The sequence below is a fragment of the Epinephelus moara genome, chromosome 22 (assembly GCF_006386435.1).
Source record: "Epinephelus moara isolate mb chromosome 22, YSFRI_EMoa_1.0, whole genome shotgun sequence".
NCBI lineage: Eukaryota > Metazoa > Chordata > Actinopteri > Perciformes > Serranidae > Epinephelus > Epinephelus moara.
In genome coordinates, this window is record NC_065527.1 from 16,110,019 (window position 1) to 16,136,380 (window position 26,362).

Genomic DNA, 26,362 nt, shown 5'->3' on the forward strand with positions numbered 1-26,362 from the left:
GCTTTTGGAAACCAATGCTGTGAGCCTGGTTGAGGGCTGTGTGGTAGTAAGGTTAAAGGGGTCGTCAGACTGTTTGGTATTGTACTTCCACAAGGTCCCAATGCACAAGTTAAAAAAGGTCAAAATATGTTAAGCAGAGTCCTGACTTTTAGCCACTTTAGTTAAGCTCCAAAATACGATGGAAACTACATTTTCCATAATGCTACTGATATCATACTTTCTTGAAAGCCTCCTTGCCTAAACACCAACATGTATTAAACTCAATGCCCCCTGAGGTGCTTGTTGACATCGCTATGACATTATTAGGGTTATTTTTTTAAGACTGTGTTGGGAAGATTATTATTATTTTTTTTTTTTTTAAGATATTTTTTGGGGCTTTTTAGCCTTTAATGTATAGGACAGACAAGTTTGAAGGGCAGAGAGAGAGAGAGAGGGAGTGATATGCAGCAAAGGACCACAGGCTGGAGTCGAACCCGGGCCGCTGCGGCAACAGCCTTGTACATGGGGCGCCTGCTCTACCACTAAACCACCGGCGCCCCGGTAAGATTATTTTTAAAATGTAATGGGCTACAGATTACTAGTAACCGTTTTAAAAATCTTATAAGAAATGTAACTATTTTAATAACTTTATCAGAGTAATGTAACTTATTAGATTTGATTTTACTTCATATAAATGTTTTAAAACTGGACAATAAAGTAAAAAAAAAAATGTCCGTATACGTGCGGATGTAACCCCTTTGTAATCACCAACATTTTGATTTGTAACTGTAATTTTATTGCACACTTTTTCTCAGTAAGTGTAACTGATTACAATAACATTTATTTTATAATTTAATTACATGTGACTAGTTACTCCTCAACACTGCAGACAACGTTATGGAAAGGATCCCTACAGAGATAGAGTAAAATCCTTTTTGTGTAACCAGAGACAGACCTGAAATCTCTATCGTCAAACCCACCAGACTCCATTTAAATAAACACTAATTTTATAATCTTAACACACACTTCATTCACAGTCAACAGAAACAAAATAAAACTCACAGAAATCATCTTGGTTCGTCTTTCTGCTGTTACAACAATCACCAGCTCTGGTTTGGTTAAAATAAACCCTTTATTCACGCAGTTAGATGTGAAAATATGCTGCCTCTATACACGCTAAAATTAGTATTTATTTACATGGAGCCTGGTGGGCTTGGCGGTGGTGATTTCATGGCCGTTTCTGGTTTAACAAAAAAGATCTTATTCTTTAACATAAAGGTTTATCTTGGTAGGGATCTTTTCATTTATGTTGTCAGACACTTTTTTGAGGCAGGTGTTTGCCTTTTATTGACAGTACTGGTGAAGTTGGAGAGGAGAGGTGTGAGAGAGAGAAAGAGGGAATGACATGCAGCAAAGGGACTCTGCTCACATGGGGCCCACACCCTACTAGGTGAGCTAGTGGCCGCCCCATTTTCAGACCCTCAGAGTAACAATCTGCCTGTTAGTGGCAAAAACGAGCACTTTATGTGGACAGAAATTGACAGCGCTCAGTTGCCCACAGGGATGACACTGCAGCCCGTTTCGTCTCGCTCGATACTCGACCAATTTCAAAAATTGCTGTTCCCATTACTCACTTAGACAGAAAAACATGGGAAAATAGGGGTCCGGGTTGAAATTCACAGAAGTTACCCTTACAGAGGACAGCTGTCCGTCGCCCTCTCCGTGATCACCCATTTTAAATGTCAATACAGCCAATCACACAGCCCAACTCTGTTTGTTTTGTCAAATGACTTCAGCATCATAAAGTAGTGATTTTATTGACGACTCAGCGCAGCAATCACAGCCGCAATCAAATCGCTATTTTCTGCTCGTTTAGCTGTCTGACAACACAAACAGAAATATATGTAAATGAGAGCAACAGTAAATTGTGAGTTCCGCTGTATTAAAACATGGAGAGCAGAACGGAGGTTTAACCAAGTGAGACCAGGCTGTCCCTTCCCTCACCAGATGTTGGCTGTGATGTGCGGTTTTGTTGTTGGCCGACTGAAGATGAAGAAGAACTGTTTTTCCTTGTGTTTTCGGGCATGTTAGAGTTTGAATTTATACGTGGATGACCCAAAAAAAGCTGGGCTGGGTGCAAGAAAAGAGCACCGTCGAAATGAGGTGGCTTTATGTGGACGTATTTGGAAAGAGAAGAGAAGAGAAGAGAAGAGAAGAGAAGAGAAGAGAAGAGAAGAGAAGAGAAGAGAAGAGAAGGTGCCGAACGATCCCTTTTCTTCTTAAATCTCATAATAGTATTATACTACCTTTCATTTTGTTATAGCAGCGAGGCTCCCTGGGTTGAAAGAGAAACAAATTGAATTTACAGGCACAAAGACATGAAGGCTGACAGAGGAGCTGGAGAGGATATCGAAATATGGATTCGAACAATGCAGCTTCTGTTAAACTTATCGGACCCCTCAAAATGCCACATTCTGACGCAGCGGCGACACAAAATGCACATCCGTCTGTTGTAAATGAGCTTTTCCTTTGGAATCAGACGGCTCTGTATCACGGTTTGAGATAAAGCAATTTGCCGGGCTGCTGTTTCAACCACAGGGGGTGCCTCTGCTGCACTGTCCTCCTCTGAATTGTAATTTATTTTGAGCGCGCTCGCCACTAGCGCAGTGCCTGAACTGAGGGCAGCCCTCAATGAGTCATGCTTAATAAGGAGAGCCGGGCTCAAGCTTCAACAGCCAGATCAGAAAATCAGTCTGAATTACACCAACGTGATTTACGTTAAGTAGGTAATTCCTACACACGCAGACGGCCAACTCACTCAAACGCAGACAGATGCTCGCAGATAGGTACACACAACTGCCTAATCTGTGTGGACTGTAATCTGATTAGAGCAAATAAGATGTGGGGGAATTGAGCCCAGGTTGCTGTTTGTTTTCCAGGGTGTGTCTGTGTTTAAAGGTGCAATAAATCTATATCAGAACCCGCCAGCCAAATGACGTGTTTGTATGGTGTGATAGTGTGCGCGTGGCCTCTCTGCATGTGAGTCTGGCGACCAGAACGACCATAACTCGAGGACACAGAGGAGGAGGAGGGGGGGGGGTCTTCAGGGTCAGCAGATTGAAACCCAGCAGCTGTCGAGTTTGAAAGAACCAGGGCGTGAGTGTGTAACAACACACACACACTTACAGCCAGAGCCAGAGCCCGAGTAGAGGTCCTCATCGTCGTAGAACTCGTCTCTCGTTGAGCCTTCGTCATCGATAGACGGCGACCAAGTCTGTCCCTGAGGGAAACACAGAGATGATAGAGATTAGAGTTATTCATCATGAATGACGACCGAGCTGTTTGTCATTTCATTTAAATAGAGAAACCACTTTGGCAGATTACAGGCACACACAGACACGCACACAACCGCCTGAGAGGAGGCGCAGGGCGCATTATGGTGGACGGGGTAACATCTGTCTGTCTGTGGCTCCATGGAGGAGCATAGTTAATGAGTTGATCTAAAGCTGGGATTTTGGCAGAGGAACATCAAAGCCTTTAAGGAGAGAGGGGTTTCATTCAGTCTCTGCTTACGTGTCAGTTACAAGTGATGCTCAGCCTGTAAAGTAGCAGAGGGTGAAGGCAGTTAGCTTCTGAACTAAGGCTGCTACTCACAATTTGTTCATCAATTAAACTGTAAATAATTTTCTTTAGGATTGTCTGACTATAAAATGTTAGAAAATACAGAAAAATGTTCTTTTCAAATTCCCCCAAGCTGAACGGTGATGTCTTCAAATGTCTTCTTTTGTCCGACCAACAGTGTAAAGCCCAAGTCTGTTATGATTCTCAGTCATCCAGGTCATGGTAATCATAGTGCTTTATCATAGGCAACTGGACTTGCTTGCGTTTCTTGAAGAACACAAGCAAGTCCAGTTGCCTACAGTATAGCACTTATGGGTATGAAGCCCAAGGATATTTAGTTTCCAATTATAGGAACCAGACAAAAGCAGCAAATCCTCACATTTTAGAAGCTTGAACAAGCATTAGTCATATTTCCTCAATAATCTCAATCAGCTAATCAGCAGCTCTGTGAGGCCGTACACAGCAGTGTTGTCAATGCTTTTCCAGTGAAAGTATGTAGCAATTGATCCGAAAGTAGCTCAGAGTCACCATGTGCTTATCTGCATATTGGTTGCATCATCGTGCATTAATAGAAGCATTAAAACTTCACTGAATTAGATTCAATACAAAGATCCTCAACAAAGCATTTGAATGATATGAGTGCTATGACGCTTATAATCTTGCTTCCGATCCAGAGATCCAGAGCATCACCGTAACCATAGAAATGAACTATGCTCACGTAGAAGTTAGTGTCGCCCTAGTCGACAGAGAGGCAAAAAATTGGATTTTTTCATTGGATTTTGGATTGGAAAAGCTTATATGCAGTCTCCAGAAGTAAAAAGCTAACGTAAGGCTACAATCAAGCTAGAAACATAGATGTGTGACTTGACATTGCCCCCACAAAGAGGCTGTAAAGTTTGTCGTGATGATGTTCTGTCGTCTCATTCAGCCATTTGTTAGCAACCGCCTTTTTTTAGACACATAAAAGCTTCAAAATTCACGAGTGGGGTATTAACAGATGTATTTTATGTCGTAGAACAAAAACGTTAAAGTCTCTTAAGGACTCATTCATGCTCCCTTTACGTACGAAAATGTATATGTCCGTTTCAAACGATGTTACCGTCACTGCCCACGTACTTCCATGCGCCCTTTACGTTGGCATGGATGTTAACCAATATGTCCACCAGGAGGCAGCCCAGCGTCAAAAGTTTATGACAACAACAAACTCAAAAACAAACATGGCGACTGTGGAGGAGATATTGATAATGTACCTCTTGCATAAAAGACAAAAAAAGAGGCAGCGTTGTAGGAGGCGGTGGTCGGTGAGGCCGTTAAATACATCGCGACTGGAGGACGGAGAATTATTTTCTCTAGTACTGCCGATGAGAGAAATTGAATTGTTATTGTTATCTTCGTGTCTCACTGAAGCTACGTATCGGGTAGTGACAGCAACACTGCCCCATGGTTTCCGGTGGTACTGCTCTGTTTGGCCCGTATCCGTAAGCTTTATGGAAACGTGCAGAAATACGGACGAAATGAACGCGGAGCACGGACAGAAGGCTCCGTCCGTATCCGGATCCGTATTTAACGTTGAGCATAAATGGGCCTTAAGGTTGTGTTAATCACAGACCTTATTTCTGACATCTAACAAAAAACCCATTGCCTTTAAGACCAGGGAACTTGGGTGCACCGCTCTGTGAGACATTTGCAAATGGATGCTTGGATATAGCTTTGTTGCTGCTAAATGCAGCGCCCCTTTACTCCCACTCATCAGGAGTTTAGCCTGTTTTTGGTTTTAGGTCACTGTGGAGGCACAGGAGAAGAGAAGTTTTTTTCATTCAGATTGAAGGTAAGTAACTGACATACAAATGATCATCTTGAGGGTGAAGTATTCCTTTAAGTAATCTGTGATCAGTAGTGTCTGTAAATCATTTCAGAACTATTCTGAACTCCTTGTGTGGACTCTGAGTGGGTTAAAATCACCACCTCCTCTGAATAACTACCTCTGTACATTTGAGTTTTACAGCTGCACTCTGAGTGCTCTCTGCCTGTAACTACCTCTCATGGATCATTTCACAGCGTCCTCCCTGCTCATCACCGCACCTTAATCTAGGCCTATTTCATGTACGACTGTGAGGGGAGAAAGCGCGACCTCTGTCAGGGTCGGCTAAGAGAGATTAGTCATGGATCGTTCGGGGGTTGAACCTCTGAAGTGAGTGACCTCAGCCTACAGTCACTTTAAGGCTGATCCCTCCTCTCTCCTCATGCATCTCTTTCATCTCTGTGTTTCTCTTGACCTCAATCCCACATCCCCACGATGCTTAAACACACACTTTAGCACTCACCCATCACAGAGGGTCAACTAACACTGCTATCAGATGCATGCACTTAAGAGACACCGCCCGTGCTGCAGTGCAACTATACGTTTCATACTACAGCACATACCGCGCTATGTTTCATGACATCTTCCGAGGAATACTGTACCTGCACTGAGTCTACTTCAAGTATTTACAGGAAAATATTTCATATAGATACTCATTCTGTGTATTAAATATTTTTTCTACTTTTATTTTGTCATTGGCAGAATGTATTTAAGTACATTAACTACACAAGTAATACAATGTATTAAGATTTTACATACAGAATAAGAAGCACTGTTGCAAATTACACTACCGAATTGAAAATATATCTACCGATAAAATGTTTCTACGCACATTGTAGCATCATAATAATTCAGTATAAAGATAAATAATGATATAACAATCTGAAAGGGGCCAGTCTGCCCTCATCACTACGAGCGACCCCATTTTTCCTTACAAGCAGCCTGTTGTCTGTATAAAAATACTGATTAGATAATTCTGTACTTTTATTTAAGGAACATTTTTTAAATGCATAGGTTTGAAACTTGTGATGTATTTGTACAGTGTGGAATTGCTACTTTTATTTAAGAAAAAGGAGCTGAATACTTCTCCCATTGCTGCATTTAGTGCTTAGATTCAGCTCAGTACACACTAAGTAGTACAATGCTGCGAAGCCAAGAACAAAGGGCTCAGCTTTGCTTCAGGTATTGGCAAACAGTCAGTCCACTGCTGAAAATGTGACCAAAACAGACTTATCTCCTCTGCAATCTTAAGCCATCCTGAGGCCCAGAGAGCTGTATCTTTGCTAGCTTGTGTGATGCTAATATACACACACACACACACACACACACACACACACGGGCAGAGGCTCCTCCCCGGCTCCAGACAGAAGAAACCTGATGCCTTTAAAAGCCAATAAAAGCATAATGGAATCTAGAAACCCGAGCATCTTAGTCCATCACATCTCAGTATGAGGTGGAGCTGAAACGCTATATGTACCTCCTGAAAATGAAATTGACTTGAAGTTGTTTGGAGCCTCGACACACCGAGGATATGAGCTTCACAAAGCGGAAGGATGAGAGAGTGTGTGTGTGTCACGCTACCAGTGTAAATGTGTGTGAGGGCCTCGTGATCTGGAACCCAGAAAGTGCCGAAAAGTACTGAAAAGACGTTTCAGTGCAAGCATGGTGCGAATGTGTGTGTGTGTGTGTTGTATTCCAAGGATCGGTTTTACAATGAAGGCCGTTGCTATGGGCAACCTTTGCCTTTCACAGAAATTCCCGTCTCCCAGTGAGAACCTACTAGACACACACATACATCGACACACTCACACACACGTATAAGAGCTCTAGCTACATAAGTGAAGGGGTTATGTAACGTCAAATAAACAACCCTAAAAACCAACATCAAAACAGTCTGCTCCTCCAGCCCCCCCACCCCCCGTATCTGTCCCTCCTCCTCCGCCTCCCTCTGGATCCAGAAACTCCGTGCCAGTATATCCCCATCCTCGCCCCATTTTCCTTTCATCTTAAACTCCCGTTTCTTATCTTGAGGCTAACTCCCCCCCCCCCCCTTTAAGTTCAGTGTGACCCCAAAAAAAACACATGCTTAAATAAACACACACCCCGCCCCCAAGGCAGCACCGGAGCCCACCCCAGGGGCCCCTTTTACAAGTCCCCTACACACACAACAACCTCCAGGACATAGCTGCAGAGGCTACTGTGCTGTTTGCCCATTTCTGTGTGTGTTTAAACGTGCATCATCTATATTTATCCCAACCTTTTAACAGTAATATGTAATCACCCTCTGTGTCTCGACATGTTTAATTTATGAGCCGATATTATAAGTGTGAATTCATGGTATGGCGGGCAGCAGTGCGTCACTGTATGTAATTACAGCGTGTGTGTGTGTCTGAATGGGCATAATAACAGGTTTTGTTTGTGGTGCGTGTGTACATGCACACACCAATTCCCCTCAGACCTATCTGTGTGTGTGGGTGTGTGTTTTACGTGATTTCGGGGGAGTCGAATAGGGCCAGCTCTGCATTTTGCCTCTGTTTTCAGGAGCTATAAACAGCTGTACTTTCTGCCTGCGCCACATAGCTAACTAACCACAACGAGACACAACGAGCTCTCCTCCACCGCACGCATAACCCGGGGCCAGAAACGTCTGTATGTTGCCCTCAATTTCCCTCCACCACTGCATTTTGTTCCCGTTCGTTATAAAAAGAAACTGTAAGATGACAGCCATATTCCACTGGATCTGCGGATTGAATGCAATCCTGGTTTTTGGCAACGTATGAAGCACTGCCATTGTAAGACATGCGGTGCCAGTTGGAGTCATTTTAAAACAATCTGGGAGCGTTGGAATATATAATTATGTATACTTGTGTAAAAAGAGCTGGGGAGAACGCAAAATTGAAGGACAAAAAAAAAAGAGGAATCTGTGTTTATTGGAGTAATGTCATGTTCTGACAAAGCGAACACAGGTGTGTCCTCTCAGGGGTGTTGCAACATTTGCAGTGACTCAGGTTGAAACCTGATCTAAAGCTGACATCAGGCTTTGCGCTATACATTTGATCCTGTACACTGTAGCCGCTATGTCAGTGTGTGTGTGTGTGTGTGTGTGTGTGTGTGTGTGTGTGTGCGCGCGTCAGCTCGTTTTACAGCTACAAGAGCCTGGATTCTATACCTGAGCTGACAGTGCTGCTGCTTCACAGATATTAACATTCCACAGGAGCTGAATTGTTCCAGATTTTAATTTAGGATCAGAATGAAAAAAATGAGAGATTATCTGTGTGTGTGTGTGTGTGTGTGTGTGTGTGTGTGTGTGTGTGTGTGTGTGTGATATTAAAGTGGCGACACTGCAGCAACCTGACGGTGAGAAGGTGTGTGAGCGTGAAGGTTATATGACAATTACAGCCTGAGCGTGGAGAGAAAACGACCCTGTGTGTGTGTGTGTGTGTGTGTGTGTGTGTGTGTTTTGTAGGAACAATGGGCGTATGCAGCTCAGCTAAGATTCAGGAAGTCAGATAACAATAGGAGGCCGAGGAAGCTATATAGACACACTAATTCAGCAGGTTTCACACATAAACACACACACACACACACACACACACACACACAGAGCGCTGGCAGGGCAATTCAAAGATGATTTTTTTTGGGGGGGGGGGGGGGGGGTGTTTGATTTTCTGACTGGTCCGGTTCAGTTCAGATATCTCCTTCAGGGCTAGCTGGGCAGATAGAGAGCTTCGTTGTGATTGACTTCAAATGCATTCCTCAGTAACCCGAGAGGCTGCGGCCACTCCTGCACAATGCCTGGCACACACACACACACATACATGCACACACACATGAGCATTTTAAGCTCCTGATCCAGTAGACGCAACGCTGCTCTGCTTTGGAGGAATAATCGTTAATTGTGCTTTTTAATATGTGAGATTTTATCGGAGCGAATGTTCTCGACTGCTGCAGCTCTCAGAGCTGTGAAGAATGATTTGAATACTCCCTCTGCTTGCTGGCACCATCTGTGAGTCCCACTCCTCTCGCCGGCCCTCTATTTACTGCATCCACAGTGTCGAAGGAGAACAGGGAGCAGAAATACAATGAAAGACATTGAGGTCATGGCCATTGTATTCTTTTTTTTTTTGCATGTCCATTTTTTAACACCACACCGTTCACTTCAGGAAGGAAATAAATCAACCTGCCATATTTTCTCGAGTGACATTACAGAGATTATGGCAAAAAAGAGGGTTGATTACACTCTAAAGCTCGGCTCGCCACAGTCCTGCCCGTACAGAGAGATAAAGGCCATATTCCATTTGCCATTATTTTCCCGACCCCTCCTTTTTGAATGCCACCTTGTCCCTCAGAACAGAGCTACAAGAGTTGTGTTTGAAATCCTCCCCTATGAAATGGGAAAACCTTTCAAACCCTGATGCGTCACTGGTAGTCGATGATGTTTACGGTTACATAAACAGACAAATACACCACCTTCTGCTGTGGTGATTTCTCTTGCGTGGGCTAAAGGCATCCTTTTATCATGAGGACGCTAGTGATTTTAAATTTCATGCCATCAGTTGATCAAACAAGTCATCAAATAAAAGAGAACATTGCTTCATTTCCAGACAGCTGGAGTTGCTATGTTGGCTAACGTTAGCAACCTGTGCTCCTACCCCGCCAGTCTGCACTGATATTAGAGGAGTGGTAACGTGCAGCAAATTTGCTACTGGACTGTAGTTAAAATTTGGGCATCATATGGCATTAAAGGAGGTGTGTGACATGGACATATGTCAAAATGCAGGGCTGTTATGGACAAATCTTCAATAATGTACCATTGGCTTGCTAGATAGTTAGCTACCGAGACATCAGCACGAGACTTGAGCACTTTGCCCTTCCTGTCTACACAAGAATCAGGACACCCAACGCCGAGGCCTGAATAAGCAAAACAAAGAGGTAAGGGCTAACTGGTAGGGGCAAAGGGTGTATATGGATTGAGCCTTTACCTCTGTCTGTTTTGTCACACATCCATGGTGTATGTATAAACCTTAATGTCAAAGTTCTCCTGGTCTTATTGTATGTTATGTACTGTATGTATGTATGTTTTTTATAGTACTACCATCACCTTTGAGCTGTAATCCTGACAGTTACGATATAGTACAGATACTTGTCTTATTGCCATTAGTAGTTTTATTGTTATCAATGTATTCATTTATTTAGATTATTGGGGTTTTTTTGTATTTTGTTTCTTTTTGCCTTGAATTTTTTATTATATATATGTTTTGCATTATGAGCGATTTCCCCAAAGAGAGATTTTCTCCCTTTAACACCCCCAAAATCTCGTATTATTTCATTTGAAAGACACACTGATATTTTAATCTAATCCTTCGTTACTGTGTTTTGTCGTCTGTATGTTAATTCAAAGTATTGATATAAATAATATTCATTTATTTCTTTTATCACTCTTTTGAACTCAGGAGCATATGTACATTTATTTAATCTAATATCATTTGGGGCGACTAGCTAACCCCGTCTGTTACATAGAATAACAGTTGCTCATTAGCATGTGCGTTGTAGTAGTTTACAGAGCAGTCTCGTGGAAGGAGGATTGCGTTTGGATTCTGGATTTCAGTTAGTAAAAGCTTGCATTTCCACAGGATTCTACTCTCCAATCCAACCACAACTGAGTTAAACATCTCAATCACAGCAGAAAACATTGGTCTGAAGTGTCCCATTAAGCTGCTTTGTATGATTAAGTGCTACCTTGCTCTTAAATAGTTTTACCACAGCCTCATATTGTGCTATATCTGCTGAGCTGAACCCACTTTCAATCCTTTAAAATCTACTAACTAAATCCATTTCACTACGCGACGCTGGCCACCAACAAAGTTAAGACGATAATATTTGATAATATTGAACAGGTCATGACACTAGATGACTAACACATGTCAGGACACTGCCTAATACCAACTACAATCTGACGTAGAATACTGACAACTGACAACGTTGATCTTTTGTTGGTATAAGTTGTGTTGTTAAGTAAACAAAATCTGACATCGTCCGAACGTCTCATGCCAACGCCATCCTGATGTAGAGCAACAACATTTAGTCATGAGGTATGGTAAACAAACCCAGCGTCTGCAAACCATTGTTAAATATTAACATCCACACAATGTCAAATTCTAATATTGTTAAACATTTATAATATTGACAACCTGATTCGCATTCCTTACAAAATGTAACTTCTGTCCTCAGTCTTTCCGAGGTCATAATGACGTTGTGTGCCAGCCAGGAGGAATCTGTCACATACCTCCAAATTAAGATTTGCTAACTTCTGTTTCACTGTGACTTTAATAATTGTTTTTGACCATGAAAAATGATTTCACACGAAGAAAAGCAAGATTAAATTACAGAAAATGTTCATCTTTCCTGATCCCCTCCTCAGCAAGCTAACTCCCTCTACCTCCTCAGTCTTCTCCTATACTGGCATTTAAATGTATGTGAAGAGTGAAAGCTTCCTCTTCATTAATGATGATGTATTTTAGGCTCTGTCTGTGTCGAGCTTTCTCAGATTCGTTCCATCACATGAGCAGAGCCACATCACCAAACTAAATGTGTATCATCATTGCAATGAATGGCTTAAACTTCAATGTGGGTGTCCTGTCTGAACTAAATTGTTGGATGTCAACCGTGCACTTGAACACACCGTGACAGTTCTGGATAAAAAACAATAATCATCCGGCAGAAATTTGAGACCCAGATCAGCGCTAACATGAAGCAAAGTGATCTTTATGGGCCACATTTCTAAACCTCCCTGCAGTTTAATTCACTGTAGGTGGAGTGCCCACGCTTCATAAAGCAGCTGCTGATTCACGGCCGTCTCTGTGTCTGCTCCTCTCCAGAGCAGACCTGCACTGATAAGAGGTGGAGAGTCTGAGGCGTGCTGCTCGCTGACAGAGGTGGACCGTTGATTACTCTCTATCTGGAAACGGTCAGACTGCTTGGCAGACGCCCTCCGACTACTCGCACACTTACAGGAAAAACTGCAGCCTGTTTACTGTTTGTGTTGTTCCACACCCATATTTCTTTCCGGAGTGGATACCCCGGACCTGTCAGAAGTGACCTCTAATCTCCCTCCATCTTTTGCTTTTTTTCCGCCTCGTCTCACTCACCACCCTGCTCTTCGTCTCCTACCAGCTGGGCAGGTTGGACGGCAGCCAGCATGGACACTAACACACTTACAGTCAGACAAGGAGATGAGAGAGAGATAGAGGGCAGGCAGTGTGTGTGTGTGCATGTGTGTGCACGTGTGAGTAGGTTACCAGGTGATGGCCTGGTTAAGACACCTGCCACCTTCAGCAGAGATTAGCACAGAAAGCCTCTGCACGGTCGCACTGCTCACACACGCCATGACACATTATAGCGCGCACACACAGACACGGTTGGATGTCGAGACAGTATCTTGTAGCAGTGACGCCAGGCGCACTCCTGTGAACCTTAAAACAGCTAACACCTGCACGCTACAGCCAAGGGGGTCAAAGAAAACCTGTCTCAGTCTGCGTACGTGATTGGAAATCCTAAAATGTGCTCCCTGAATCATGGACAGATAGCGAGCCGCTGGGCCCCTGGGGACATACATAGAAAGGGCCCCTTCTTATTAGAGTAACCCTGCACATTGTTGGTTGATTTGCATGTTTTTCGGTGGTATTTTGCAGATTAAAGTTCTGTTGTTAGTTGAAACAAATTTGTTCATGCTTGAGGTGAAGACAGGCTGTCTCACTGTTATCTTCTCTGATCTTTCCAGCCGCAGCAGATCTACACTGGCCAAGTTTCCATCCAAATGTAATGCAAATTTTAACAGAATTTCCATTCACTACCATTATGCCAACATTAGGAGTTAGTGGCGGTAGTTAGAGGAGTGACGGTCTGACCTTAAAAGGCCGAAAATTAAAGTGAGAGCTGATGTTTATTCCTCTTTCGTGGACCTTTACATAACATGTTTCATATAAGTCTTGATCTATCTGCTTAGTCTGTTTGCATCACATTCTCTGGAGCCTGTCCTCCCTGGAAAAAACCCACCATAAGTCATTTGTATAAGTTGCTCATTACGATCCCTATTTATGTTTGTTGTTAGCCCACAACCTCTGGTGTCTGTAGTTATTATGACGGGAGCAAAGGAGGAAGTCAGGTGAAATAAGAGCAACAAAGTCCGTGGAGGGAGAAAGGCGGGGTGGATCGGTGGGTCAAACAAACAAAGGGCTTTGACCCAGGAAACTGCTGCTCATGTCCTGTGTGAAACCAAGTCAAGGCTGACTTATTTACGCTTCTGTAGGTTCTGAGGGTAGAAACAAACCTTTGTGGTTGTATGGGTTGGGGGACATGTCGATTTTGTCGCATTTTGCTTTAATCAACAGCCAAGCTTTAAACTTTTTTGCGATATTTCAAAAAAAAAATCTCTGCTTTTCCACAGGTTTTTATGTGCAAATTGAAAATGCATAAAAATAGGTGAATGGAAACGTCTTGGTTGGTAGTCTTGGTATGCACTGCAGGCTTTTCTCATGCACTGTTCATACATAAACCTACAAAATAAAGCACCAAAATTCGTACATATATACCACGAGATGAGCCAGCAATACGTGTATACCCCATGTATTTGGGAAGGCTGCGATTATGTGAGCAATGCATGAAGTAACAAAAAAAGTAGCCGCTGTAAAGAGGCAGGTTGGGGTGTTGGATGGGTCACAAAACACAGGACTTTCCCCCAGGAGACTGGTGTTAGGAACTGTGTGGAAACAAGTGAAATTTGAGTCGTTTTGAAGGTACGTCATCACCATGTGTCTTTTCCTAAACATAGACTACTTAACTTCATGTGTTCTTAGATATCATAGAAACCATTGTATTAGGGCACGTTGCACACTGTGCAGCTGTAATAGGAAAAAAATAAACAAAAGTATAATGAAAATCTACAGCAGCTCAGATTAAGTATCAACACATAGTTGATATTAAGGTTACAATGTGATCTATAAATCCCTCACCTATGATAAATGCCACTTTGAAACTTCATAATCTTGCTCAGGATCCCCTGCTATCATTCACTAATGCATCAGTTTTTGTTTTTTTTAAATAATTCTGACTGTGCCTCCGAATCACATCATTTCCTCTCAGCTCACTGTTAAAACTTTGAAACTCAACAAAGAACTGTGATGCTATTAGAAAATATTAAAAAAAAAAAATAAAGGATTGTACCCTGAAGAAGAACGCAAGATTTTTCACACATTAAATGATATATAATAAGTTTCACCCTGTGGGTCAAATCCATTCAGCATCCATCAGAATAATTTTCCAACTCTTCCTAATACATACATTTACTGTCATAGTTTTAATGTCTGTGATGAATGTCTCCTCCTGTGAAATAATAAGTATTTTCAGCCCCCGGGCCTCGTTTTTCAGCAGTAAGCTCAGTGAAATTGCTTCAGATTTTTAAGTTAAATTATCATTTTTTAGTGTCAAGAGATTCTCTGCAGTAACAGCTGCAGCAGGGGGTCATAAGCAGGCATCACTTTGTGTTTGCAAGACAGAACCCGCTGAGCAATTTTACACTGATTAGCTGTTTAAAAGATGGGAAGTGGTTATGGGTGTCTCGGATTAAATAACAGAACATGGTGATTAATATAAAAAGCGTGTTAGATGTCACTGTTCAGACTCCTTTGGGGTATTTAACAAACAAAATGTTTGATATTTGTGCTGCTTATGTTGCTTATGTTATTTTTTAAATATGTAGTCATCTAAAACTGCTATTCAACAGCAAAAAGATCCTTGTGGACATGCTGCTGTAAGTGGCGCTGAGTGGGAAGGTAGAAACATTGATTTAGTCCCCTGCCAAACACATTTCTGATCTTTTCCAGCATGTTTGTCTCAGTTTTTCACACACGAGTGCTCCCCGTGACCAATGAATGTGAGCCACCCAGCAAAACCTGTAAACATGCTCGTACAACAGCCAGGAAATGAGTGAAACACTTTTTCTCCTTCCACTATTTTTAGTCTTTTCTGCCGATCAAATTCCTGATAGCGCTACTGTGGCTGATCCAAAATTGCAGCCACGTTGGCCGTATTAATTCCCTGTACAAAACCTGTGGGAGGATGGCATTACATTGGCTCTAGGTTGTTATTCCAGCTCGCTCTGGCCCTAAAGCTGTCCCCGTGCAGCACCAAACCACAGCTGAAAAGCATCCAAGCACTAATATTATCTTTCTAATATTATCTTTCTCCACTGAGTTATAAGGACAAAGATGATCTAAGTGATGAATGCCCTTATGGAAAGTCATGCATTTGCTAAATATGGTATATGGTACAGTGAATGGCTTGGTCAGAGAGCTGCAGGGATAGAACAGGTGCACAGAGGAGGAAAAAAATCATGCATCTGGATCACTGAAAGAAAATAAGTCCATTTTCATGCAGAGAGACTTTCAATATTTATCTCATATATCAGTTACAAAACAATAGACCCAAATTCATTCATGACAATGTTCAGTGTTCCTTCAACAGAGCGTAGCACTACTTCAAATCAGTCAGAGGCTTTTACATTTGCTTCATTGTTAGTGCGATGATTAATCCTCATTAGGCGGAAGGCTGCCTGCCCTCCCTCTTTTATAAAATTGATTATGGACATCATAATGTGTCTTCAAATTGAGAAACAGAGGTTCACAAGAAAAAATATGCTTGAAATACAGAATAGAATCTGGTTTCTTTTCACTGATTATGTAGAGAATGTGTCCTTTACAGCACTTTGAATACTAATATTGTTCATGAGGAGACATTTTGACCCCTTACTCAAAATACCAACATTTTGTGATTCTGTGTTTTGTTCATATCTTTCTGTGTGGTATAGTATAGTATAGTATAGTATACTTCAGTACAGTACAGTACAATATAGTGTAGTGTAGTAGGCCTTTAGTGAAGTATAGTATACTTCAGTACAATACAGTACAGTACAGTACAGTATAGTATAGTATAGTATAGTGTAGTATATAGTATAGTATAGTATAGTATAGTGTAGTGTAGTGTAGTGTAGTGTAGTAGGCCTACAGCGAAGTGTAGTATAGTATAGTACAGTACAGTACAGTACAGTACAGTACAGTACAGTGTAGTGTAGTAGGCCTACAACGAAGTATAGTATAGTACAGTATAGTAGGCCTTCAGCGATGTATAGTGTAGTACAACATAATGTAGTATAGTAGGCCTACAACGAAGTATAGTATAGTATAGTACAGTACAGTTTGGTGTAGTGTAGTACAGTACAGTACAGTACAGTACAGTACAGTACAGTGTAGTGTAGTAGGCCTACAGCGAAGTATAGCATAGTATAGTATAGTATAGTATAGTATAGTACAGTACAGTTTGGTGTAGTGTAGTGTAGTACAGTACAGTACAGTACAGTGTAGTGTAGTAGGCCTACAACGAAGTATAGTATAGTACAGTATAGTAGGCCTTCAGCGATGTATAGTGTAGTACAACATAATGTAGTATAGTAGGCCTACAACGAAGTATAGTATAGTATAGTACAGTACAGTACAACATAGTGTAGTAGGCCTACAGCGAAGTATAAGTGTAAGTATAGTATAGTTGTAGTTCTATTAGAAGTAGTGGAGTGTGCCATTCTCACACAGGATTCAAATTGCTGACCTGACCACGAGGGGTTCATAGGAAACAATGCATGCACGTAAACCAGTGTTATGTAATTTCATCTCACTGATATCAGCCTCACTGTTCACTTCCCTGCAGCCATATCAAAGCCCTATTAGGTTACAGCTAATGCAAATCGAACACTTCCTACTGCTGCTGCTTCTCATTAAATGTGGTGAAACACAGGGAGGCTTTATTGTGAAAGAGTCACTGACAGGAAACGCAAAATACCTGATGACGTCATTAATGGCTGATACACCTTCGCTCAGGGGAAAACAACAGGATGTAAAGACCTAGCTTAGTGAAGAGGAGTGCCACTGAGGCATTTTCTAAAACAACCAAGATGGCTGCCTCTGATGTAGAACTTTCTGTTGAGGGACTATTTTTAAATTTGTTCACATATTGACGCTACACCATCCCAGCCTATGTCTGCGTAGCCTGCTTACATTTGTCTGTCGCTCAGTGTTACATCACGTTTCATTGCTATGATTGGTTTAAGGTCTATCCAGTTGCATCCAGAGGCATTTTAATCTGCAGCCGTTGATGACGCCCCTTGGGAATGAAAAGCACACGCACTGCAAACCTGAAATTATCTAGACATTACCTGGAACAGCTGTATGTGAGATGTCCAAATCAGCTGGATTGGACATTAAACAGACTTTACCCTGCCAACTCCCAGTACAAAGTCTGTATTATGTCCGATTGAGCCCGTGTGTGAATAGAGCAATTCACCAAGAGCGAGTGGGCATGTTGATGACGTTCATATCAAGCGGCTCACACGAAACCAGAAGAAAACAAATGGTTGCTGATGAAGAAAAAGGATGTGGAGAAATGACAAAATTTGGGAACTTCAGTCAGTAAGGGCTGACCCTTCAAATTCAAGGAACGGCTAAAAACTTGGTTGGTAACGACCAAATTATGAACTGGTTATGTGACCGCCATATAATCAGCGTCATGTCCTGCCTCCTGTATGATCTAACCAGGTGCCACCCCTTACCTAAACCACACAGAGTATTTCCAGTAGGTCAAAATGTTCCTTACGTGGACCATCTCCTGTTGTGTGCTCCATGTTTGAACGAGAAATTTCAGACAACGTCCTGACCTTATTCTCCTGACATTGTCCGCAGATCATATGAGAAAACGGCTTAGCTTGTACATTTGCAAATTGGTCTGATGACGCCGGGCTCGCGTGAAATTATTATTAACTGAATTCCACATTAAAGCAACCTGAGTTTGTTTGGCTGCACTGTTAACAGACACATCAGCACCTGACAACGTAGCTGCTCAAGGAGTGTCTCCTGTAGTATTAAATTGTACTTTCCGTTACCATGGTAACCACAGGTGATGCCAGGATTACAGCTATAAAAGGGGTAAATGAATACCCTCGGTGGCGGGGTGTGTTCAACCTGTAATGTCTCAGTGTCTCCGACAAAACGAGCAGCCGACACTGAACCTTGCCACAGACTCAATAGAGGTCACATGACTGTGTAGTGACACATCAGCTGGCCCGAAACTGTGTAATGAACTGGAGCTGTGAGACCGCCACCCACACACACACACACACACACACACACACACACACACACACACACACACACACACACACACATTAATGCATACTGTAGATCCTCTCTACTCCTGGCTGAGTATGGGGGAGCAGTATGATGGGAGGAGGGGTGATACAGAGACAGAGAGGCAGAGAGATGTATATCTGTGTGTAGGACCCAGCTGTTACACTAATCTGACAATCCAACAGGATTAAAGACCACATCTCAAGGCTAACACACACACACACACACACAGAAACACACGCAGACACACACGAGGCCTCTCTGCGTGGAATCCTCTTCCATTATATATGACCTTATGAAACATGCATCTCTGAGTGAGATTGTGTGTGTGCGAGTGTGTGTGTGTGTGTGTCACTGTCCTGCTGCCAGAAATGCCTTGAGATTCTGACACAACTGCCGCTCCCACACTCGACAATACGCCGCCGTGTGTTTGTGTGCTGATGAGGGTGTGTGTATTAGATTTGTCCATGGTGTTCAGGGAGTGCCACTGTGTATGTGTGTGTGTGTGTGTGTGTGTGTGTGTGTGATTACAGCCTGGCTCAATGGGCCTATTTCTGCAGGGCCAGTGGGAGGGCGTGGCGCCTGTGGCTGGAACTTTTCTCGTGTTTCTAAGGAACTTTTCAAAAGGGGCTCAGAAATGTGGCTGCGTGTGAGAGAGAGCGCCCCACGGACCATGATGCCTTTGTGTAGCGGAGAGCAAGAGAGAGGGGCACTCAGAGTACACTCAGGAACGGTAATCAATGGTCTCTTCTCAGCCCTAAATCGAAAACCTTAACACACACACACACATTAAAAAATCCACACACAAACAGCCGATGATGAGAATCACATTTCTGCCCATATACAGTGATGTGAATCACAAGGCAGCGTCACATAATTACAGCTTGTGTAATCAGGCTAATGACAGTCATGCGACTTTTACAGACCCTAAGGAAGGAATGGCAGGGAGAAGGAGAGAAATCAATGCATACGAGGCAGAGTTTTAGAGAGGAAAAAGGTGCAAATGGAGAATACTTGAGAGGAGAAAGCGGATAGTGATGATGGGATGGATGGAGCCGGAGGCAGGGGGGGTGGAGAACAAGAGAGGAGTGTTTTTGTCTTTGATGCAGAGGAGAAAAATCCAATCAGCCCTGTGTAATTCAATCTGGGATGGAGAGATGCACCTTTGCGAGTGTGTGTGCAGAGGGCATGATGCATGTTATTATCATGCCATACCTCCATTTCTCTCTGTCTCACACACACAGATAGAGGAGGTAAACAAATTGCTGCTCCAGGGGCATCCTAAGCAGCTGACCTTGCTACGCTCTCTTGGCTCCTTCCCATTGGTTGACTGACTTTCTGCAAACTGGCAGCCAATCCGGAGCCTTGGAGCGGTCTCCAGCCAATGACCGTGGGCCAAGTGACTGTCGGCGCGGCCAGAGAGTCGATTGATTCTTCATGTATCATAACAGCTCTTGATATCGAACACTAATTACGCAGGTTGTGAGATCTGGCGGGGGAGCGAACTCACGATAAGGCAAGCGCAGCATATGGTCTCTGTCTTAATGGGCCACACAGGCTGAATGCTTGTGACCTAATCAGATGTTTATCATGAGATACTGATTAACTCTAACGAATCAGTGTCAGAAGACTTTAACGAACCATGAGCCAGCATGAGGAACTGGGAAGGAAATGAGACATTTGCTTTGTCAAGATGATTTTTCATCAATGAATGGCTCATGTGTTGTCTCTGCGGATGTTATTTTACAGTTTGTATCATCTGACATGGTTGTATTTATCAGATCCTACATGACAGTGGCTCCCAGCCTGTCGTCAGGACACACTGGTGGGGTCACAAGATGTTTAACCCTTTCGGAGGGGTCACAAGATGTTTAACCCTTTAAAACCCACTCTCCCAGAGATCCCATGTTAATAAGACACTACACTCTCTTGCATTACACACAGGAGAGTAGTACTATTTGTTAAAGTACCAGAGAGCAACTATGATGCACGTGCATGGTAAAGTTGTGACTCATTTAAAAGGTTATGTGACCAGCATTAACACAGTGGTGAGTTTACATAGATTGGTCAACTATAACTTGACATGATCAAATGTGAAACAGACTTTACGAATGTTGAGACTATTACACCAAACATCTAGCTAAGTAGCTAGTTATAGGCGATGCCATCCCCAACTGTAGCTACGAGTGCACCCTCACTACTTTCGGATGCATTTTGATCTGGAAACGAGCGCATTATCCTCATCAATGTTTGTTAGTAGTGAAGTCAAGAGAAGTGATACCTAAGTTTGGATGCCAAAATTCTAAAAACATGACAGTACTTCTTATTCTCCAGATCTGTAGGTACCAGGGATTTAAATCTGCTGGACGTGACAGGTCAGCGTTCATGCCTAAGTGCTGCAGTCTGCCGTTAAACGCCACAGGAGGATGAAAAACGCCTTCCAGCACGGAAGAACAACAGCAACATGCGGAAGAAGTCAACAAGTGCAGCTGCAGTGACAACTCTGTCTCTGCTCCTCAAAAAGAAACGCATCCTTCTTTAATTCTTTACAATGGTAGTGCCACGTAATTAAACTGTGCTACAAACGCCAGCATCGTGACGACCATTTAGTCTGCAATGAGTGCTGCATGTTTGGCGTCGCCGAGAGTTGAAAAACTCTGGGTAAAGTGCTGCACTCGTCACCAGCCATCCAATCACAGTAGACAAATATCCTACCACAAAGACCAACCGTCACATCTTACATTTATAGGTGCCGAACAACAACAACAACAAGGGAGAATAAATATGTTAGTATTCTATAGGCTGTATATTAATATGTTTCCTCGCCCACAAACTCTAATCAGCCCACATGGACTACCACTTTGTGTTTAAGGCAGATCATCAGGGATAAATAAAACTTAAATTAAATTTCATTTAAATGTTTTTAATAAAGGAGTAAGTGTTTAAGTACATGGGATTTATTGTTTTGTTTTAGCTTCTTACTGTGGTGTTGAATTAAGTATGAAGAAGATAGAAAAGTGAAGAAAATTGGGATTATTAATACCGACTCCTCCTTGTTTTTATTTTATTTATTTTTTACTTCTTCATCTTCAGGCCTCTTAAAATGTTCAACACTTTAGCTGAACTTGCAGCGAATATGCAACTAGTAATGAGGAGGGTCACATTTTAAAGGAACAGTTCAACATTTTGGGGAATATGCTGATTTGCTTCCTTGGCGAGTAACAAGTGAAGTCTTGTCTTGTCAGGCTTATTAAGAGACAAAACCAAAAACCTGTTCTCACCGACCCTATCTGGCAACCCCTGCTGTAGCGGTGGGATAAACTGTGGTTCATCAATAAATAACTCCAACGCGTAACTCCCCCTCAAACCACAAATTGTCAGCTTTACAAATGCATGAAGCAGGTAGGTGTAAGCAAGCAGATAATGAGGATTAATGGGTAAAATGTGCAGAACAGGAGTTCCCTGTTGCCACTGAGACGGCGTTATCTTCCTTCAGCCTCTGTTAAATCACCTCATCTGAAGAACAAATATTATACCAGGCTTCAGGTGCGTGCGTGTTCATCCATCGCTGATTGTGCTTTAGCAGTAAAGCTTCATCCCTCGGTAGGCAACATTACTCACTGACTAATTAATTAAGAGGTGGATTTAAGAAACTAATGGCTGGAGAATGATTGTCTAACACATAGATTAGCTCCACAGTGCTTGGTATAACAATTGGTGATCATTAATTCCTTGATACTGTGTGCTCGCTTTAATTAAAGTGTGATTGTGAAGCTTGCGCGTGGCAAAGTGGTCAGCGTTGGAGTAAACCAGTGGAAATGTGTAACTGGAGGACAGGGAGATATATGGGTTATGATACAATCGTGCTCTCACAGCCCTCCTCTCTCTTCTGTCTCGGTGTAATCCTGTCCAGGTTGTTCTCTCCATTCAATCCGTCTCAGCTGCTATAAGCTCTTTACACTCCTGCCTTAACCACCAGTCTCTCTCTCTCTCTCCATCCATCTCCTTTTCATTTTCCTCGTCAGCTCCTCTTCTCTTTTATCATTTCACTCCACCTAAAGCTAGTCCCTCCCCACTCATCTCACGCTCTTTTCTGATGAGCTACTCATATCCTTTTACCACTTTTACATATTAACAAATTCTATTCTGTCTGCTCTCCCCTCCTCTCCTCTTCACGCCTGCTGCATTTTGTTCCCCTCTCCAATCTGCCTCTCTTTCTTTTCTATTCCTCTGCCGCACCTGAGCCACCACCCCTCCTTTAATATCACTTTTGTCTGTGATTGCCTCTGACCTGATTCCCCTTTCATTCTCTTCAAATCTCCTCTCCCTCCATCTCCACACAATATCTAATCACTTTCAAATCTGTCGCCACACCTTCTCTGCTTTGTTCAGTTTTTTTTTCCAGGAACATTTCCTTTGAGCTGTTAGGTTTTAAGATGCAATTTATGTCCTGTGATTACAAAGCCAAATATTTCTCATCACAATTAGGCTTGGGTATTGAACCTCACTACGGGGTATTACAATGAACAGGAGGATGGAAACATTGTGCAACAACAACAACAAAGAATCAAACTGGGGATATTGTAATCAAAGCCTATGGTATGCCTCTTAACCACCAGACTACCATGACGCCTGAGCCTTAATACTATTTTGTACCGACAGAAATTCATCTGCAGCAGCCAGTATAGAGGTAAAACTGCTTTCATTTCAACCGTAGGGGTGAAAGATTGAAGAAGAGGCTCTCATGCACTGTTTGTTCTTTTTACTACGTTAACAAATGCACCAAAATTCGGACATATCCTACGTAAGTACTTTGCGTATACCCCACATTATTTGGGAAGGCTGCAATGACATGACCAATGCGCTGATGGGAGTAAATAAGGAAGTAATCCAGTAAAGAGGCAGGTTGGGCTGGTGGATGGCTCACAAAGCACAGGACTTTTACCAGGAGACCGATGTTAAGAACAATGTGAACTTTGAATGAACTTAAAGTCATTCTAAGGTGCGTCGTCACCATGTTTCTTTTCCTAAACCTCACCACAGTAACTTTACTGACCTGAAACTGACCTCTGTAACTTATCGTGAAGTATGTAATGTCAATCATGGGGCGCTGATTCTTAGGATATCACACAAACCGTTGAATGATGATACTTTTAGTCTGGTTGTCAAGCCTCAGTCCTTTATAGTTGCCAAAATGTGTCAGATTGTCTTCAAAGCTAAGCTCCATTCCTGGGGGCTCATTTTAGACAGCATGTGGTGTTCTGGAAGCAAAAGGGGTGTGAAGTGTGTCGGCATCTAGTGTCATTTTACTCGTCGATTCGGCTCCATTGCGACCTCTGCTGCCGGCTTAATGGCTGAACAACAGCGCCCCCCATTCCGTATTCATACATTTTATGGAGAACACCAAGCTGGAATAACGGTATGACATTTCCTTGAGCAAGCTTTATCAGACACGCTCTTCTGACTGAATTTTGCTTGATGTTATATGAGTTAAAGCTGAACATGGAAAAACTGCTTTTAACTGGTCCTGGGACAGACTACAGCATCTCCTTATGATCAGTTCACTTGTACCTTTTGGATATTTCAAAAAATGTAATCATAAACCTCCCAACCTCTACTTGTAATTGTTTTACATGTTTAATTTTACATTTAATTATATTAATTTATCAAATTATCTACCCTAATTACAAAATTTTAGGGCTTTAGGGCTTTTCCCACATCAGAAAGTTGAAATGTCCAGATGAAACGACATATTAGAGTAGTAATAGTCTAGCTTCGGTGTCGTGTATTTCCAAGTGAAACAGGATACACAGGCAGGATGGAAAAATGGGTGTGTGATAACAGTGAGGCCCCGACGGTGTAATGCCAACAGGATGGCAGCATCCATCAGGGAGAGAGACGAAGCACATCGAATGCTCTGGCACTCTCACAGATACCACTTTCCTCAAATTGAATGAAGTCTAGCCTGCAGCTTGTGACCACAATGTTTTGGGGGTAAAAAGACAAACTGGCATAGCCTACTGTTGCTCACTAGCTAACTTAATCTTAGCTCTGTGCTGCTAAAGATTTGGATTGATGGATGGCTGTCATGATATTACTGGTTAAAAGTGGTTGGTCCTGGCTCACGTGAACACACGTCATCTCCTGTTTTACAGTAAGAAAACATGATTGGATTTGATATAACAACATGGAGAAACAGATTTTTAGGGGGCATTTTTTGGTATATAATGTGACTGGGGATGTGATCTCAAAGGGTTAAAAGGCATTTTTCATTTCATCTTGACTTTAATGGCTTTGTATTATTCTTATTATGTAACTGCATTTTCTCTGTCTGTAGGCTATATCTCTTTGTTGATGTTTCCTTTTCATTTTAATAATTGACTCGATGTCATTATTACTGAGTATAAATAAAGCTTGAATTAATGAATTGGCAAATTAATCAATTATGAAAATAATTACCGTCCTAAATGTAAAATGCAACCCAACTGAGTTCAACTGCAACACACACTCAGGGTGACTGAGCTCATCTTAAAATTTCAGAAAAGGAATTAATGTCAGGAGAAGTCATGCCTGTCCTCTATCAGCACTGCCGCTGCCACCGCCACCGCCTCCTCCTCCTCCTCCTCCTCTTCCTCCTCCTGCTGTGTCTAATGTTTCGGTGTTGTGTGACCTGTCAATCTGTCGTGTGTGTCTGCCTCAGTCATATCATGTCTTGTCAGACAGACACCCCACTCAGTCCGACATGGGAAACAATTATCTCATCACACATACAGCTTAATAAACAATACACTCGAGGACACACACACACGCGCACACACACTCTCAGTGTCAGTCAGCCTTTCAGACCTGGGTCTCTGCTGGCTAAGATTAGGGTTAATCCACAACTGTTGGAATGAAAGATTAAGAATGAATCACCTGCTGCTGCAAACGTGTGCGTGTGTGTGGCTGACTGTGTGTGTGAGCGTGTGCATGCACATGGAGGTGTTAATAGAAAGGCCCTATGGGAAAGACAGCCTGCTGCAACCACCAAGCAATATTACCGAATCCCTGCCCGCCCAACCACACACACACATTTTCAGTCTGCAGCACACACACTCACATTCACACACAGCTCATTAGCTTCAATGGCTCGTTCAGACTGCAAACGCCTTTGAAAGAGCCCTTTAAAGCACTGGGGTTCAAAGGTTTACTTGAGAGAGTCCACACAAACACACACACACACACACACACACACGCACACACAGCGGGTTTTAGTGTCTGTATTTAATTGGATCGATGTTCTTCCCTCATGATTTGCCCGTAATTGAAGGGACATGAGTAATATAAGAGAAGCCTTTTGTTACTAAGTTCCTATTTATTAAAATGGGCAGAATAAAAGAGGAGCTCTGCAGCGACGGAGGAGAAGGAGGAGGAGGAGGAAGAGGGCTGGTGGGTGGAGGGTGTAGAGATGGATTGATGGAGAGAGGAAAAACGTTGCAGCAATGAGCTCCTGACCTCGTTCACTCCTCTGTCGGGACACTGGGCTAAATAATTCAAACGCACACATACACAGTCACATGCCTCTCGCACACAGTATTTCTCGCTCTCGTTCGCACAAGCCGCCTCCCTGTGCTCCTTCATCGCCTGCTCTGCCTCCGTTTCACCATGTAAACACGTAAAAACACACACCTAT

The 26,362-nt window shown here is 42.6% G+C and overlaps 1 protein-coding gene across 1 annotated transcript in view; it reads right to left on the minus strand.

Moving 5' to 3' along the window:
• sdc3 (syndecan 3) overlaps nucleotides 1–26,362 on the minus strand; it is a 48,457-nt gene that overhangs the window by 9,936 nt on the left and 12,159 nt on the right. The window contains exon 2 of the mRNA XM_050034428.1: nucleotides 3,166–3,259. Coding sequence (XP_049890385.1) covers nucleotides 3,166–3,259 — 94 coding nt within the window. The remainder of the gene's footprint in view (nucleotides 1–3,165; nucleotides 3,260–26,362) is intronic.